At 44.9% G+C, this 19,993-nt stretch overlaps 1 protein-coding gene across 3 annotated transcripts in view; it reads right to left on the bottom strand.

Annotated features, from left to right (window-relative positions):
* The window catches only part of LOC144724566 (catenin delta-2-like), a 279,333-nt gene that overhangs the window by 131,209 nt on the left and 128,131 nt on the right, over positions 1–19,993 (bottom strand). For all 3 annotated transcript variants that reach the window (XM_078603836.1, XM_078603837.1, XM_078603839.1), the window contains 5 exons: positions 16,206–16,240; positions 7,062–7,184; positions 5,254–5,549; positions 3,899–4,568; positions 2,691–2,879 (listed from right to left, as the gene is read on the bottom strand). In XM_078603836.1, coding sequence (XP_078459962.1) covers positions 2,691–2,879; positions 3,899–4,568; positions 5,254–5,549; positions 7,062–7,184; positions 16,206–16,240 — 1,313 coding nt within the window. The remainder of the gene's footprint in view (positions 1–2,690; positions 2,880–3,898; positions 4,569–5,253; positions 5,550–7,061; positions 7,185–16,205; positions 16,241–19,993) is intronic.

Raw genomic sequence — 19,993 nt, 5'->3', positions numbered from 1 at the left:
GCTTTATTTTAGTGATTTTCGAAAAGTTTTTTGGTTTGGCCATGTTTGTTTGTTGTAGTACAGAGTTAGACTGATGGCCTTAATCTAAGTTGTCTTGTGGTTGTTGTTGTTTGACTTGCATCCCACTGGGATTTTTGCACACAGTGTTGGTGTACAGTGTTTTTTTCTGCAATATTTTGCTGTCTTTTCTTGGATTTTCTGTTTGCACTCAGTCACATATTCACTTTAAGATGTTTTTTTGTTCATGTTTTTGTTTTTTGTTTGTTGCGGTTGCACCCGATTCAAGAGCCGAATGGCTCACAGGGCTATACCTAATAAATGAACTTGAACCTTGTTGACCCCATGAGGATATTTACGCTAGGTTGACCCCCTGCCTGGGGTTAAAACTGACAACTTTTCAAATGCAAGTCAAAACGTTCCATGGGTTAATATTACACTTGACATATGTTCACACTTCTAAAAATGTTGGATAAAGCAAATAAAGTGTAAAAGAGAAAACTCACAATGACCGTCATTAGGAAAGGCAGGTTGACAGATGGGCACTCAGTGATAGCGACAGGATGACCTAGGCATGCATTAAGGGCTGGTTATAATGCAAGCTGCATCACTACGTGGGTTAGGGGGGATGCAATATCACTGGAAGGATTAACGCACCTCGCCGTAAATAATGAGAAAGTCCAAAAAAAATTCGAGGATTTAATTTTGATAATTAATTCACTTTGCGGCGTGCGCATAATCAGCCTGACCAAGTGCACGCGCGCGCGTGTGGTTTACCCGTGTGTGAATGACTGCAAGGGTAATTTTTTAAAGTAACGTTCACACGTGAATGGTATACATTAATTCTAGCTGCACAGTTTGTGCACTCATCGCGTAGGCAGCAGATTGAAGTATCGTCAGTAGGATTCCGATTTGTTTCTCCCAATGATGCAGTGGTGCAGCATCTTCAAAGTATGCCAGCTGCTGAAACTGGATTAGCACGTTTGGCTACGTATGGTGCGTAAGAAGTTCATCATACATACATACATTTCAGCAATGTCTCAAGGTTTGCTGCTGTCATCGTCTAATTGTTAGCACACAGTGGACTTATAGTTCAAAGGTCGCCGATTCAATTCGATCTCCCAATTGGACATTCAAAAGCATGGGACACGTTTTCAAATTTCCCCCCCCTCCTCCCCAGCCTGTCCATGCAGCAGTATAAGTGGAGATACCACAACTAGTTGATCGGCAGTTGGCATGCGAGGGTGTAAAATGTAGGTATTCTCACATGTTTGTTTGGAAAGTGTGGAAGAGTAGGTCAAATTCCCTCTGGAGGGGGATTTCGAGAGCTTCCCTTTCGTGGACTGGGTACATTATACTATGTGCTGGTGTTTTCGGACAATTTTACAAATATTGCAAATTTACCACACTTCATACATTACAGCAGAGATGCAATGGTACCGGCCTATGTCAAACTATATGGAGATAGAGTTACTGGCTCATAAAGAGATATTTGTGCAGGAGTTGGCTAAACGTTGGGTATTGAGATTTATACGAAGAAAGCAGTATAGTAAGTGGGATTCTGATTTATGGTTGTGTATTATGACTGTTCTCCCCCTGTATGCGTGGGTTGTCTCCTGACATATTTGCTTCCTCGAAAATGACCGCATTAATTAAATTAGCTCCAGCCCTCGTATTTATATCCATGTGGTTAATTTTGTCACAAACATCAATCTTCTCAATTTGCATGCAAACAAGACAACGCGCACCACACGTTTTGAAGTTGCACTGCGGCGTTGGCCTGGTGGCTCACGGGAATCATTTCACGTCAATGCACCGAGCAGGCAATGCTGAGATCAGGGTTTGAATCTTGTGGCAACCCATGGTTAGGGGCCATCCATTTAGTACGTACGCATGGAGGGGGGGGGGGGGGTTAACCCAAATGCGTGCGCTTGCGTATGGGAGCTCTACTGACAATGTACGTACGCATAGGAAACGGGGGGGGGGGGGGGTGAAGCCTCGATAATAATTTGTCTACGTTGGCCTTCAAATGAGTTAGATAGTCCGGCGGTGGACTATCTGTTCGCTTAAACACGTTAATATTATTAATCATTGATCGTTTCTGCGTGGATTAAATATTGGCCGCTCTATCGGATTTGGGGGGGGGGGGGGGTGCGTCAGGCGTACGTACGCAGGTGGGGAAGGGTGTAAAAAGTACACGTGCGTACAGGGAGGGGTTCAAGATTTTTGCGTATGTACTAAATGGATGGCCCCTTATCACTGGAAGGATAAACTCAGTTGTAATCTAAGTGCATCGATGGTCTCAACTCAGTCACCAATGACTTCACGAGAAAAAAAACCATCATTAAATTTAGTTTTTAATATAATTCCTTTCATTACAGCTCTGACGATTAAAATGTTTGATTTGATTTACTTCAAACAACAAACACTATTTGCTCAGAATATGAAAAGGCATTCCTACCGTGTGGCTAACGAGAGCAAATTAAGTGGTTCAGAAATAGTTCGGACAGACTTTTCCAAAGCCATTCGCTGACAAGTGAATATTCCTCTGGGTAGGGTATCACGGTTGTGGACATCGTGCCGAAAGACACGCGGAGTAACTCAGAACTCCATTGGAGAGCTGCGTATTCTGTCCGCACAAAGCCAGGCGATGTGTCGATTGCGGATGCACGCACGGGGCCTTGCAAATTTACCGGATGACGCCGCGGTGTTGTACACGGCGTAGTCGGGTGGGGAGCGGGCGCGCGAGATGGTGTGCGTCGCAGACTCGGGACTTCGGTAAACCTGGTCTTCATATATCGGAGTGATGAGGCGATCGGGCGACGTCACGTAGCGCACCTCTGTCCCCGCTCCCTGCTGGCTTGAATAAGATCCCCTGAGACCTGAACGGGCCATAGGCAAGCGCGCGCGCACACACATGTCAAAGACAAAGACAACAACCGCAGCCCAACCCTGCCCATATAGCTGCAAGGGACTATTGGGCTAAGTGCTGCCAGTACGGCAGAGAAGGGTGTGTGTATGAGTAGTCAGCACCACACCCGGCCACCTTTGTCTCCCCAGTGCAGATGTTAAGTGTACCGGGTACTCATTTAAGGCCGAGTTGACCTAGGGAAGGCCCAGAATCGATTCACATATTCGTTACCGACTTTGGCCGTGAGTGGCAATCGAACTCGGGTCACTTGTAGCACAGTATGCTAACCACCACACGACCGCTCCCCCAATATCCTGCATTGACTGTTTGATTTCTATCATTGCAGCGTTCAAACATGTAACAATGCATCGGTTCATCTATAAATATTGATTCTTTCAGTCAAGCTGCATATATTGAAGATTAATTGGGATCGATGAAAAATGCTATGACATGAAAAATAATGCAAATCAGAATCTTGATCAAAATCAGAATATTTACTTAGACTGACTAATGGGACAAACAAAACTGTACTGGTGAGTCAGAAAATCATGAGGAACAATACAAATGGAATAAAAAGTTATAGGTTATTGGATTAAGTCATAAACCTAAACTGTGACCATTTATTAAATCATTGCATATGGAGGGAGGGGGTTGAATTGTCACCATGTCAAGTAAAAATAAAAGGGTAAAGGTGCAGCTCTGCAATTTCTTATTTGTGTCACTGCTGGCAGAAGGGCCCTTCACAAATGGGAACTCCACAGTCGCCCACCTGTAAATGGTATTTTTACAAACTCATCCATTATGGTCAGAGATCTTGGAAGAGGTGAAAGTACCTGCTACTTTATCCCACCACGCATTTATAATGCTGCTGGATTGCAAGTTCAATATGCTAACCATTGCACCATCGTCGTATCCTACATGTCTAGTCCCGAGGCAATATGAAAAACATGTTTTTTTGGCATAGGCATGATGCGGATGCTTGTCGCTCACCGGACAGGCTTCCAGGCCTCTGCCGATCCACCCGCTCCGGGCTCTGCCGGTCCGAGCCTCCCGGTGTCCGCTTCGCTGGCGACGCCTGCGACGATGGAGAGGATGACCTGGCCAGCTGCTGCTGCTGCTGCTGGACCTGCTGCTGGTGGTGATGGTGGTGGTGATGCGTCATGGCCAATCCTGGCGGCGGCGCGCCACTGCTAGAAGCCACCGAGTTCCCGTAGCCGCCCAGCAGCGGCGGCGACTGCGATGATGACCGGGCGTAAGCTGCAGCAGGGCCCGCGAGCGGGGAGGCGGCGCTCGACGCGGGAGATGCATGGTTTGGCGAGCCCACCGCCATCGGCGCTGCCGAGCGGCTGTTCCGGTACGACAGCCAGTAGTAGTTTCCCGATCCAGCTGAGGGAGCGGCCGCTCGTTTGCCAACGTACATGTCGGCTCGCTGAGCTGGGCTGCCCCCGCCGGGGCCTGGCGATCCGTACGGCACGTGCACCAGTGTGTGCGCCGAACGGGGCATCCCGCCGTGGCTGTGCCCCGCTCCGTGGTGCGTCCCGATGACGGTGCCGTACGGAGGCTCGCGGTTGGGGGGCAGTGACGCGGAGCGCTTTGGGGCGAAGGTCTCGTAGTCTCGCTCGGCGTTGCCACGCGTCTTCAGGTCGTACATCCGCATAAGCTGAACAAAACAAAACGTAAAATTTTAATTTAAAAATATGCAAAAGTAGTCCTCGCTTAAAACTAAAGGTTTTCTTTTTACAATTACAATAGTAAAAAGCAAAAAAATATATATAATTTACACCACTTTGTTATCATTTAAACTTCATGAATTACTAAAATTATCTTACTTGACATTTTCTTTTTAAGAACTTAAACTCCCCGCTAATGATATAAAAACACATTCCTCACAAAGGTAAAGCCATTACAATAAACTATGACAAATAGAGATGGGGTCTTATTATAGTTATGAAGACCTCTACAGGTAAATAAGTGTCGGATAGCTAACGGGAACACCTGGGTGCCAATTTCAGCTTTCTTCATGCGGTGCTTGGCGCAAGGGACATGCACAGCGTAGGAAAGAGAGGTGTCGAAAAAAATGCTTTGCTCCCGGCTGCCCCTCACAAAATAAATATCACTTAGCTATTACAGACAGAGGCAGTTATGTCCCCAAGCCCATTATCCCTTTCTCCAAACGGAACCCTACGAGAACCACGTTAAATTATCTGGGTATTCCACCATTGGGTTATTCTCACTGGGTGACAAACACAAAAGTGAGGGGCCCGCACTGTAGAAACTTCACCGCGGGACAACGATTCAGAGTGGCGTGGTTATCACGCTCGTGTGTACGCGGATGTGACACGTGCCTGTGTGTAAGCGTGCGCGCGATCGCCACGTTGCTGCTGCTGCTGCTGCTGCGTGTACACATTCTGCTGCTGCTGCGGCTGCGGCTGCTGAGCGGACAGGCTGCGCGTCAGCATGGTGCGCGAGCCGCTGTCCTCGGGCGCGGCTGTCGCTTGCGCGCCCGCCCCCGCCTGGAACCCGCCCCCCGCCAGCGTCTGGGAGAGTGACTGGGCCCCCGTGTGGCTGCTCGTCTGGTAGCTGCCCGTCTCCTGGTAGCAGCTGTCCGGAGACGAGTTCAACTTGGATGACACCGCTCCTTCTACCGGAGAGGGAAACAAATTACGAAGGAGTTGGTCATCGTAATGTACCGGCTTGCAGCCGTTGAACATGTTTGCGCGTAACTTAATTTGGAGCTTTCGTGACTGCAGGAATTACTTTGTTTTTTTTGGTAAAGTCACGTATAAAGAGAAAATAATAAATTGTATTATTTTTATTTTGCTAGTATTTAATTTATTATTTTCTCTTTATGCGTGACTTTACCGAAAGAACCAAAGAGAAATGTTTGCTCGTGCCACTGCTGGTCTAAGGGTCTCCAATAGAGGGAGCTCTAGACAGCACTTTTCGTGGGCATCTAGCCTGTTCTTCCTTGCTGGCCAGACGTCTAAGAGGTCGGAGTACAAACACTATGTATATAAGTGTTTTTTTCTTCATTAAAAAAAACATCATTAATAGTATTATTTGTACTATTCATGTTTACCCAAGAGAGCCTCACTGAATCTCAGGACTCTTTTTCCTGCCAAGTTTTTTGCAGTATGGGGCGATGATTGCTGTGTGCATTCCCATTGAGTACTTTGCAGGTTAACTTTTCAAATTAGAGCATGATGCCAGCCCACAATAGCCTCCTCTTGCGAATGACATCACGGGATCTACAACGTTCTGTTTTTTGTTTTACACACCCGCAGTAATAACCAGAGTGGCCACTAGATTCGAACTGTGAACCTCTGCAACAAGCGGTGAACGTGCTACCATGAGGCCATGTCATTATTATTAGTTATGTTTTTTTTTCATCATTTGTGTTTTTGTGTAGACATTTACACATCCTCGCTGTTCGACATATTTTGCGCTAAATCGTTTCTCATGTGCCACCAACGTAACTTTCAAGCGGAAACATCTGCCCTTTGTTTGCTAGAATGTAAAGTGGGAATTTGTTCATTGTGATGATGTAAGCACGGAATGTGCGAGCAATTTCAATTTACACGTCACAACTGAAGGTCAACGATTTCCATTTGAAAAATATTTAATATCTGTAGATAATGCGTGGATGAAGGAGATCAAAGATATACGTACACATAAGGTCCGATCATCTACGTGCAGGAGAAAATAAAAACATCAGCACTGGGCAAAGACAGCTGAGTGGGACTGTGGCCATGCTGACTGTGTGTACTGTATGTTTAACTTATTTCGCACTGTACATAATCGGAGGTGCGGGGGAAGGACAACAAACTAACACAAAAAGCAGTTCTAAAGAAATTATTTTCAATTTAAATGTATGTACCGTTCCAGCCTTAACAGGCACTCTCCTACAATACTTTTTACAACGGTCTGTATGGCCATCAGGGTGATCTTCATCTTTGAATAGCACACATACACAAAAAGACAAAGCTCCCCCGTACAGCCTTACAAACTGTTAGGGACAAGTGCTGAGCGGGGATTGAACTCAGGTCGCCGGGTTTATAGCGAAGTGCGCTTTTCACCCACACAGACACAATTTGAAAATACAGAATCCCACTGGGGGGGGGGGGGGGGGGGGGGGGCGAGAGGTACCACTCACTGTGCAAGGGATCAGGCCCCTCGAAGAGACCCCTCTCCTGCAGGGCACGGAGGCAGGAGTCGACCAGCTCCGAGCCCACGCTTACCCGACCCTCATCCTCGCTCAGCTCCCCAGTCGCTCCGTCTGCATTTATTATAACACACAAGAGAAAAGGACCACCCATGTAGCTTTTCCAAATTAGTGGGGCAGGTGCTGTTAGCGGGCACCTGTAAAGGCCTAGATGGCACATGATGGGATGGGATGGACAGAACTATGTTTTAATCTCCTCGGTGTTGATGTGTACACACCATGCCCGGTACACATTAAAAGTGTAAAAATCCAGGACTGGTTTATAACAGCGCTCAAAATTAATTTTAAACATGGCGTGGTGCAGCACGTCAACCCCTCAGAGCTTCACACACACACACCCAGCCATACAGGCACATACAAGTACACACATGGACATAGTGACACACACAAACAGACATAGGAAATACACGGGCTTACAGGCATATACTTATGAGGCACACAAACATACTTGCAAGCAGACATACAGAGGCACAAAGGTACACAGCCAAGGGCAAAGAAAAAAGATCCTCCGTTTAGCCTTAACAGACTGTTGGGGCAAGTGCTGCTAGCGAGCACATATGAAGGCTGGAACGGTACACGAGGGGGTGGGTGGCCAGCACCACGCCCGGATCGCCTTTGCCTCCTGAATGGCGATGTTTACACATCGCACTGGATACTCATTTGAGGCCGAGTCGACCTAGGGGAGGAGGCGCAGGACCGGTTCACATAATCGTCACCGATGTTGGCCGTGAGCGGGAATCGAACTCGGGTCACCAGGTTTATAGCGCTGCGCGCTAACCGCTACACCACCGCAGACATACACACGCACTGAGTTACACACATACACACATGGGCAAAACTCAAACAACAGGCACCTTGTGCCCAAGCATTAACTGTGGCTCGGGTCAGGCGTTGTTTTATCAGTGGCCTCCATTAAGGCTGAGCTTGACACAGTTTGAGCAGGTGAGACCCAGTACCACCCACGGTTGCTAGTGTCTCCCTGGAGTAGTAAGAGTTTCAATAATGGGTGGGCAGTCAATTGCGCTCAATCAAATTTAAGTCAATGCGTTTTAATCTGTCATGACGAGGAATCACACCTCGTATCCACTGGTAGTGTTAACTGTCCTTTACATTACCGGGGTGACAGCCATTCAGACACCAACTTAAAAAAATAATCATTAATTGCATGCAAATGAGTACACGGGACAAACAATGCATCGACGCAAATGACATGCGGCATAACCAGATGCGAATGTGCCAACTCCTCCATTTATACCTTCCCATGTAATGCATGTTAACACGCAAATGTCACTGTGTTTAACCTCACTCTTCAATGCTTTTAGTGGGGCACTTAGAGTGAAACATTGCACCGAGCTTCACTGCATGACATGCGGCTCATTCAACATAAAATGTACTTTCTGCAAGAATGGGCAACCAAGTATCCGTGCTGCCTCTGACCTGCTAACCAAAACGCAGTAAATAAATAAAACATCAAGCAGAAAAAAATGAATTCATATGTAACGCTTCAGATGGAATGTTGTTTATGGGATTTTTTTCCCCCACGCCAATTATATCTAATTTATGCGGACTGATAGTAAGCCCGAGTAACCCACAATAACAATACAGTCTTTCATTTCAATGCCCGGCAACTACAGGTAGCAAACTCTTAATTTCAATTGGGAATAGCCTTGGAAGGACACACTGCGGGGCTTTTCCCAATATATTTTTAAATAACCATTATACTTATCTGCTAGAGACCATTCTTGGGCACTGCAGATGCTTTGATGTTTTGCTCCATATCTGCCTTTGAAAAACCAACCCTCAGAGCAAAGAAATCCCCCAATAAACATAATATGACCATCATACCCACGGACCATGAGAACTGTTTTAACCCGGGGCGCCGACTTGATGCTTCAAGCCCAGGTCTCTAACGTGGTGGGCTCAAGGAATCCGGGGTCTTATCCTCAGCAAAGTAAACGATAGAGGTGCAAACAAAGAGACAGAGGTGCAACCCTGCAATTGCTTGCTCGTGCCACTGCTGGTGGGAGGGCCTTAACTAGAGGAGGCTTTAGAGCCTCCCCTAAAGGCCTACTCTGACATGCTGGTCAAAGTTTTGGAAGAGGTGGCAGTACCTACAATTTGCCCCACCAAATGAAACCTGCCGATTGACGAGAGTGTACCCATTTATTCTGTTGGGTGGAGAGAGATGATGAGGATTTAATAAACCGCTGGATTCTCAGCTCCAGTAATCACTCAAATACATAAAACATATAGCGCTGTGCATATATACATGCTATATAAATACATATTGTTGGTCTTTTCAAGTGTGCATATTTTCACCCAAGGAAGCAATTTGCTTTATTATGTCCAATTGAAAGGGCATTCCCAACTGAGAAAAAAATTGTTGCGTAACACTTAACAATACCTCCAAATGTATTCTGCCCACATATTGAAGTTTTGAAATAACAATACTGCTGAAACATGGGAACTGACTTTTCCAAGGTGTCAATTATAAATCATTAGGCGCAGCTTGCGCTTGCATTTATTTTACGTCAAATGTCATCTTTTGTCATATTTTTCACTTCGTGTCAAATTACATTGCATGTTGTTGATGTTTTCAGTATTCGTGTTTGGCTTGCTGTTCTCTTTTTCACAAGCGCTTGTGGTAGAATGTAAAAACACTGAGAATAACAAAGTTTTTTACCCGAATACTGTTCTCGGCATAATGTGTGTTACCTATATAGAGCATAGCACCTGTACCGTTGCAGAATGCCCCATGAAACGAGGCCTAACAGCTAATGGACTATTTCTACGGAAATTGAAACTAAACTAAAAACTATTTTTTTTATTTCACCACGTAAGGCCCAATGAGCCTGTATAGCTCTCATTCAGATGCAACCCGGCTACAAATGATAGCCAAATCGATTATTCTAAACGTGGAAGGAACAACCGGGAGACCGGAACAAAATCCAAGCGACCACAGGGTGGACATGCAAACTTCAAATATACAGAAGGTGTCAAGGGTCGGGATCGAACCCACGACCTCCTGGATACCAGGTGAGGTAGTCCATATCTAAAAATAGAAAACACTGTTAAACAGTCATATATATCTGGATATATAAATAGTTAAGGGAAGCATACATTAATGGACACTCACCTAAAAAAAATGTCCCGCTGAAGAAAACTGATTAAAAGGCTTCACACCCATTGATTTCTGGTTTTAACTTTCTTTTTTCCCCGAACAAGTTTCACTGAGTGAAGGAAAAACCAAAGTGACTAAGGATACGTGCATACGATTGGCTGGAGGCCCCTTTTAGAGAAAGCTATGGTTCATTCATCCACAAACGGAATAGCAGCAGACCAAGCAGGCACAGGTCATTTCTGGTGAACAACGATTCTGCATAAAATCGAGGGCGTTATGATTTGTCAAAAGCTGTGCCGATGGCATTTTACGACATAATTTTACGATGTTGGCATCATTATAAAACAACTATAATCTATGTTGCACTGAATGGAAGTGCCTCCGCTTAGCTTTTCCGGAGGGCAACGGCAAGCCCAAAAGTGAAATATTACCTCAATGGGAATCTGACTTGCTATAAATTAATTTTGCTCACCAACCTGCCTAAGCCACATTTTTACCACAATACAATGCCACATCGCGTTTGCCAAGATTTATTCACGCGAGCTTTCTGGCTGTGGTTTCATGTTCAAGCTAAAGTCTTATGTGTTAGCGCCATAGGGTCTGGTACATCCAAAGAATAACACGACAGGGTTAATAATATCGGCGTGAAGGTGTGTATGCATAGTTTAATTTCCTATATAGATACGTGTACAAAACAGTGTATTTAGGTTGCATCACTATCTACAAAGAAATGTATACCACAGAGCCATTGTGGCCAAAAGCACATGGCACAGTCCGGTACTGAATTTCCTATCACAGCACATACCCTGCACAAATAAGTGGCCTGACTTTTTTTAAGCACACTTGTTTTCTTTCTCTTTTCTTCTCATTCTATTTATATCACCAGATTTGAAAGGAGTGATGCATTCTTTTCAACCTTCGGCATTCGTAGCAGAACGAACCATGAGCTGGAAGACGTGGGGGAGGGGGGGCTGGCATGGGGAGAGGACTGAGTGATACGCTTCCCAGCCCACGCTGGGTGGTTGGAATTCACGGCACACCAAAACCTCCCTTACTGCTGCCGCCCACGACTTATCGGAATCAAAATCGGAATATTTATTTAGGCTGCAGGAGGAATCCGATGAGCTGTGAAGTTCTTTTTCACAGATGCCCAGCATGGGTGCGTCAGAAAGTTACAAAGGTAAACATTACAAACGATAGGAGTGAAAATGGTAAGCAATTCACTAAACATCAATACTTTTTTTTTATAAGTGTGATTTATCAAGATTGGGCAAGGCAGCAAAAACAACAACAACAAAACAGTCCCAGACTACACCAAGACAACACCACACAGTAGGAGTCCCTCAATAAAATTGCAGATTAACATTGAACTATCAATACAGAGGTAACGATCAAAGTTACAAATCACATTTGCAAATGTGACTGTATCCATCCAGCACTAATCTTCTGCTTCAGGATATTTTTTGACTGATGATGGGGGCCCTCGCTTTTACCAATCATATGCCCCCGTCAATATGACACAACCACCCGGTGTCTCTCTTTCATCTAACCCTCTTTCAATTACCAACTAATGAACAGACTGGAAATCCCTCTCTTCCCCACGTAAAATAAATTTCATTTTTTTTGTCTGTCAGGGTATGATGGGGCTTTCTCGATCAATGTTCTACGGCTACTTTTTTCAAGCAATAAACATCTGGCCTGGTTTTTAACCTTCTGAATCTCAGCAGCACAGTCAGGCCTGTTTAAAACAAACTGCTGCTAGGTTAAATGATGTTAGTGGCAAAGGAGCCTGTTTAGTGGGAACAAAATTACGTGAAAAATCAATAAAATATTTACTTTTTACGTATTTAATTGTATTTTTGTTATGCCAAGGCTATTTACAAAGCTTGCGTTATTGCTTAAATGTGTTCACGAGCTAATGGAGTTTGTGGAAGCCACTGTTTCACCTGTGTGAATGAAACAATTGGGACTGGACGAACATCGTGAAAAGCGGCTTACAACTGAGCCCTAAAGTTTCTTCCATTATGAGGCCATAATCCAAGTGCAAGGCTGCATGGAGAGGATTTATTTTCCCTTTCCACAGACACAAAGGTCATTTCAAGTGCTCTTAGATCTAGTGGGACCACAATAGAGACAAACACTGCTTCTCGTGGGATGAAATGTGGGCACAATACGGGGGAGGGGGGGGTAACTCCTGCTCTTATGAAAGAACGCCATAAAATGTGATGTCCACACAAGACAGAACTTGTGTTTATTGTCTCATTTAAGAGCCTGCACCTGATTTGGCATAATTCCACCTACAGTGCATCTCCGATAAGCATGGGAGATTAATACTTTACATAATTACCACAAAGTGTTTGTGTTACTTTCATTTAAATACAGCCCGATGATACAATGGGAACATTAAAGACATTGCATATAGGTTAAGTCTGTAATAACAAACAAAGAACTCGTGCAATATTAAAACTAGACATCTAACTCATGCAATGGTCCATCAATCAGAATCTCACGAATCATGCCCGATTGTTGTATGTAACCTGCAGCCACCACAGGTGCTATTCACCTGGAATATAAAAGATAACCGATTCCTAAATCAAATGGATGTCCTCGAATCACGACAATGCATCAAATCAATAGTGCTGACAATGGGGGGCGGGAGGGGGCAGAAGAGGGTGGCTGGCTAATTGTTAAACGTCTCGTTCAAACATCGACGACAACAGGGCACTCCACCATTCACTAAGACACACACACCCAGGGGGTGTTGTTCAAACAAAATCGTCGTTCTCTCCTCTACAGTCTTTGCTTCTCCTCCTTCGCCACGGAGGTGACGTGGCCCAGGGGTAGTCCCGTTTGCGCTGCTCATTGCAAAGTTTCGCACTTTGAGCCCTTCGGCCACAGTCCAAATGCGCAAAATTACTCGCAATGAGAATGGCATGAATACTAATTAGCAAAAATTATTAGTTTACCAGTTTTCTCCCTCTGAATGTGAATTAAGCTTTCATACAACGGACATGGCGTTCGGTCAAAAATATAAAGCTGCGGTACTGCTGTGGACTGAGCACTTGAGTCTGAGAAGCTTCGATCAAACAGGAGATTCGTCAGAGCAATGCCACTGAGAAGTTCGTGCATTTAGGCCCTTTGCTCTCTGGAAGAAATGAACACAAGTTATAATCTGTGTACACCATTGGAACCTCATTTGCCAGTAAAAAATATGATAATTGTTTTTTTTACCCTTCTATCTGGCAACAAAACTGACACCTTTTTTTTTAACAAGGAGTCATGTTTTCATAGACCACAATACCTGCAGTCATAATGCAAACAAAATCACGCCAAAAGGCGCACGCGTCATCTGGTCCAACCCATGTGAGACTAGGCTCTAAGGAAAGCTGTCTCGGGTGTGGACCAATCAACTTCAAGTACAGTGCACATTATCAGAGTTATGTTTTTCTGTTTGCATTATGACTGCTGGTATTGTGGTCTATGCAAACATGACTCCTTGTAAAAAAAAGGTGTCAGTTTTGTTGCCAGATAGAAGGGTAAAAAAAACAATTATCAAGTTCTAATCTGTGTACACCAATTTTTGTTTAATTAGTTGGGTGGTACGCTGCATAGCTAATTCGTGTACAGTATTGTTACGTTCGTTTGGTGATGTTAGGTGATTGGATTCGCAGGTTGGTTAGTCGGTTGTTTGGCTACAGAGATAACTGGTTATTTCCTCAGTCATTTCTTAAGCAGGTGGAATATTGGTTGAGCCAAGTCCCCAAAAGTATTCAGTCACTGCCCGTATCCATTCAGAGTTAACGTGGAAGGCTCACTCTTGACACCTCGCAACGCACTCCGCAAATCTCGGCGGAATTTAAAAGGATGGCTCACAGGCTCAATATTGTACCGACAATTGCTTTCCAGGCCAAGAGGTGAAGGATCAAGGTCCCAGATGCTCAGAGACACTGTTATTGTGTGGCCGAGATGGCTCTTGAAGTCTCTGATCGGCCCAGATTCCGTTTTCCGGGAGAGACCAGTGACGGCGCTTTGGCTGGGATTGCTTTGTTAAAGGTCAGGGGGTCACCATCACAATGCATATCATAACACAGGTGAAGGGTGGGAATTATTGGGGTTTATACTGAATAATATTACAAGCCGCAGATGCAGAGATGGAAACAAGACTCGCTCGAGGAGGAAAAACAGAACAAGTGACAAACGGACAGAAAACGTCAAACAATAAAAAGAACATATGGCAACTTCCAGACACACAGTGACACCACACGGAACAAACACCTTCTCACGTGGACAGACAAATAGATATATAACAGGCGAGTAAGCAAGAAGGACAAATCGAGAGCAAGGGGGAAGTTGGATGTTACATGCCGAGGCAGACAATGGGTAAGAAAGGTACAGTGAGGGAAGGGTTTGAGCGTAGATGGGCAAAGGTATGGAGATAATAAAGGCTAAAGCAAGGAATGTGACAGTCACCCCCAAAGACTAGGGTTTCATAATCACCCCTCGCACCCTACCATGCTACTTGTTTCGTTGACAACCGCCAGATGTGTGCAATGTATAATTACTTAAATTGCACTTTAATGGAGAATAAAGGTGAATGTGGTCGAGGTTGCAGTTCGGTGAATATGGAAAGGGGGTGGGGGGCGTGGGACAGTGCGAGTACGAGAATTTTACACTTTGCTACGGCTAGACTTTGCCCAAATGGACACAAAAGGGCCATACTGACGTTTAATTACTTCCAGGATATTTAAAAAAATCTATAATTTGGAACTCTTTCAATCAACTGCTGGATGAAGGCCTCCTCATGGCTTGTTGATTATAGCGGTTTTTGTTGAGCATAAATTGTTGTCCTTCCCCCACACCTCGGATGAGCATAGTTGGCTACATACAGTGTAAAATAAGTTCAACATACATACATGAAGGGTTCAAGACGGGTGAAGTTAGACATCACTGGCCACTGATGTTAGCCATGGCTAGGAATCGGGCTCGGGTCTCCCGAGTTCATAGCAAAGTGCATGAACCACCACATCACGGCTGTACCCCACGTGGATAAACCTCACGCTAATGTGTGACGGGGCCTGTGCCGTCTGTGCAATCGCGGCAAGTGTCACAACCCAAGCAAAACTTCACATTGCACAGCCCTGGCCGACACATCGGCACCGTTCATCCAAAACACGTACACAGTTGCACCTCCCCGCCACTATAATACCGGACAATTTGAACGCTTCTAAAATGACAAAATATGCAACGCTGGCGGTGACGCTTGCAAATGAGACTCATCCAGGTCTCGAGCTCTCGCCTGATTAAACAAGTAAACTTGACTTGACTGTGCATTTACAAGGTTTTAAAACACCATGCATTCTAAATAGCCACGTATGATTGCCTTAGGGGCTATATACAAAGTGCACGACACAGCCAACTAATAGAAGTGTCACGTGAATCAAAATTTGGCCAAATCTATTAATGATTCAGCAGCAGCACCACCGGTGTTGCTGTTGGACAGCCCCCTCTCACAACATTTAAAGGGCTACAACGTTTCGCTTGAGATTACATCCAGCATCATCAGGTTGAGATCTGAGCTCCTGTTAACAACCTGACGAGGCCGAATGTAATCTCCAGCGAGGTGTCGTTATTCATTTGAACGTTGTGAGATTAAACTCCAACATCAACGCCGGCAGTGTGCTGAAGCAGTAATACACATGGCACGTTTGATTCAAGTGACATGTTTATAAATTGGCTGTGTGGGGTGGAGGAGGGTTTACGACGCACATTTTTACATGAGCCGACCAAAATACCCCCCACCAGTTTACGAATCTTAATATCGATCGTTAAGACCTACATATGAAGTAAACAAAACGCACGCTTGGTATTACAAATGCGTAGAAGTGCCCGTGCGTGCGTGTGTTGTATAGTAACATAAAGCCCGTGGCGTGCATGCACGCACGAGGCTATCTTACCCGACGTTCGCCAGTGAAAAGAGTCATCTGTCGAGCTGCGGGACGAGAGAGAGACAGAAATCGCACAACTTGGTCAGCGGAGAAACAGCAGCAAGCACCACCACACGTACACAGCTCGCACGCTCAGACGCACACTCGCATCCTACCCGCACTCCTGGCAGGGCTCGGGATAACTCGTCTCGTGTAGAAACGTGTAAAAAAATAAATAGGTCCCATTAATGACTTCCTTGTTGTCGGAGCAGCAGAACTGGTTTTCGCTCCTTGCCTGTTTAAGACGAGGGAGAGAAGCAAAAAAAACCCAGAAAGACCCACCCCTTAATGACATCTCAGCCTATTTAACCTGTGGGTGTGGGCTGTCTGTGGGTGGAAGCTTACGGCTTCGCTATGTTCCGTGTGAGTTTCAACCGCAGCAGCACAATACTTTCTTTCCACACAATTATGCTACGCGCAGTCGCCGAACAGCGTCACCGTAAAGTATCAGACGGATAAAATCGTCCAATGACAGCAGAGACACAACAATCCGGCAGGCGACACCTCAGGATATCATTATCCATCAAGAATCGTAATACACTTACTCAGGTTTTTTTTTAACCAGCTGTTTACAAGGCACATTTAATAAACTGAGGCTTGTGCATATTTCTGTCGAAGACAAATAATATTTTTTTTGCATATTTTGTACTGGGTGAAGCTAAATTCAGTAAAAAATTAACCCGTAAAAACAAAGTTTTTCACTATAAATCCTTTATATGCGTGGCAAATAAATTACAGTACGTGTTCAATGGGCCACAACCCAGCCCACATTGGTCTTTGAAACGGGCGGCTAGAGTCCTCTCGTCCTCTGGCTTGAGATGGCTGCCACCTATGGGTCAGATGATTGCCTGCCACCATTAAGCAATTGGTAACTAAATATAAACATTTTTTTCCTAAAATGTTGAAAATTTTGGAAAAAAAATTTCACGAAAATAAATTGTCACGCACAACGAGTCTGTGTGCAAAATGTCAGCTCGATTGGATCACGGGAAGTGGGTTAAAAAACGACCGAAAGATTTGCACGGTCGTAAGCGCGCAAGCAAGCAAGCAAACTTAATATAAAGGATTTAAAAATACCAATTCATGGTGTTTCGTGTCGTCATTAAAGACGAGAATTGAAAAAAAAAGTGCAAATTTTTTTCCCTCTTCAGTGGCAGATTTAGGTTTGAACTTTAGGTCTGAGGCAATGACTGTGCCCCTATCCCAGCCACCTTCATGTTAAATATTTCCTTTGTATTTTGAACCTCACGTCATAGACAATTTGACGTTATTAGTTTCACCACTACCTTCATGTGGGCCCCTATCTATAATACAATCAAAACCGCATCTCAACTTCAAATTCACAATAGCCCATCCTACAACACTCTAGACGCCCCTGCACAGCATCAACTCATTCACATGTGCAGTGATGCATCATGTTGTTGGATAGACACTTGTGCAATGAAGGAAGTGGATCCCCCCCCTGCCCCCCAACCCCGGCCACCCCATATTATTTCTCCCCCTCATCGTAGCCCAATGCCCGGGACCCTCAAGCCCATGGGGCCCTGGTGCAGTTACACCGCCTGCACACCCGATGGCTAGGCCACTGCACATGTGAACCACCACACGGCTTTGGTAAATACGCACGCACATTAAGACTGTGTGCTTGCCGCTGGGATGGGCATGCAAGAATGAAAATGTTACGACACGTCTCTCTTTACTCTCTCCACCTCAAAAGATAATGCCCCCCCCCATCTTGTTAGCCCTGCTCAGGCAGCCGAGCAAGTGTTGTCCACGTGCACCCATTATTATGGCTGGCCGGGCACCACAAGGCAGCGGACAGAGCCCCAACAGCAAGCACGCTTGGCTGCCATCATATACCCAATACAGAAATAGTTTGTCGGAAAAACTACAGAAGGTACTGAATTAGTCAAGCTACTGACAGGTACAGACATTGACTGTCATTGATGATGTAAAGTAAAGCTGGAAGCTGGGCTTCGGGTCTTTGGAAGGCACGCATTACCACCATGCCCATCTATCTCTTTCTCACTGATGCGTTTCAAGACTAAGTTAACTCTTGCTCATGCCAACTTATATTCTCCACGCGACAATACCACCTCCCTTAGAATTCAGTGCATCGAATGTGTTCACGGCAAATACTGCCAAGAGGTCGAGAGGTCATAACGACCACAACCAGCGATGCCATCAAACCTCACCCATCGCTTCCTTCCATAGGACAGATTGCAAAGTTGTCCCTTCGCCAATAACATACCTCAGAGGTCTGTTCTTACAGCCAAATGACGTGAACGCACATAAACAACGTAGCTGCAAAAACCACTTTTGTTTAAAACCCCCCTTGGTTTTGGTTGTAGCATTCATATTCAAGCGGGATGTAAGTATGCATAATTTACTTAAACGGCAACATATTGAGCTTCTGAAGCACCATTACGAGTCGAAACAACCGCGTGCATAAAGTAGCGACAGTGCATTAACGTGTTGGGAGCTTGTCAGTTAAGAGTTGTGGACACTTATTATCTCTGACATAAGTGGATTTTAATCTTTCTCGAGGAAGAACGGGCCATCTCGTCTATGGCAGCCGCAGGCCTGATACCCGTACGACCCGCACAGACGAAAGATAAACTGTGCATCTTGTGTGGTTATTATGGCGGTTGCAAGTACACAGGATCGGGTCAATAAATCAATCAAATGCTTTGTTTAAAGCCAAGCGCGAACACATTGAGGTGTGACTACAGAGTGAACTGCAATTTGAGCAAACAAGGACAGCGATAATTGCGATGGAAAGTTGCTCAAAATTGATATTTCGGATTAAAATGCTGAGTTCCTAAAATAGAAATGGCACTAAAAGCAGTGCTTAGGTGATTAATACAACATAATTTTTTCATCCATGTTTTTAAATAACCAATCGATTTAACATCAATTTTTAAATGGTAGTGCACCAGGCAAAATTACCTCAAAAGAGCAGGAAACCAAATTGTACGCCCAGCGTGACGCGGTGATGATGATGACGACGATCACGATTACCGTTTCATCAATCCCATCCCACTTTGCCCTCGCGTCCGGTTCCATTAAAATTCAGGCGTTGAGCTCCACGTGCGTGTAAAGTGTTTAATTATTCATGACAATAATATGCAAATGTTATGCAAATTTTGGTAAATCAATGAATGAAAGCAAACATCCATAGATGAATCGATTGACGAATCGATTTGCACCAAATTAATGGAGGTAACAAGTTCACCGACCACGTCCCTATGGCTTGACCATCCACGGTTGACCGCGAAATCCATGTAAGCATCCTGAAGAAGCACTGCACTATGACTGCACTGCTCGCGATGATGATGCCGCTGTATAAGAATACACATGCCATCTCGTCTCCCATGCAGCCCATCACGGGTCCCAGTTCAGGGAGGCAGTGTGGTTCAGGTTGACTTTTTTTCCCCCCCAAAATATTTTATTCACAAAAAGATTCAGGTACACCCAGAGGATATGAAAGGGGTTTGACACCAGCACAAACACGTTATGGATTATAATGCAATGGAAACCTCTTCTTGGTTCTTTCGGTAAAGTCACGTAGAAGGGAAGATATAAAATAATAAAAATAAAACATAATAAAATAATTCTCACGACGTTTCGGCCACAACGCAAGCAGCCGTCTTCAGGTGAAAACCTGAAGACGGCTGCTTGCGTTGTGGCCGAAACGTCGTGAGAATTATTTTATTATGTTTTATTTTTATTATTTTATTACTTCCTTTCTATGTGAC

This window comes from Lampetra planeri, chromosome 21 (assembly GCF_965212315.1).
Source record: "Lampetra planeri chromosome 21, kcLamPlan1.2.h2, whole genome shotgun sequence".
NCBI lineage: Eukaryota > Metazoa > Chordata > Hyperoartia > Petromyzontiformes > Petromyzontidae > Lampetra > Lampetra planeri.
This window is presented reverse-complemented; position numbering and strand designations above follow the sequence as displayed.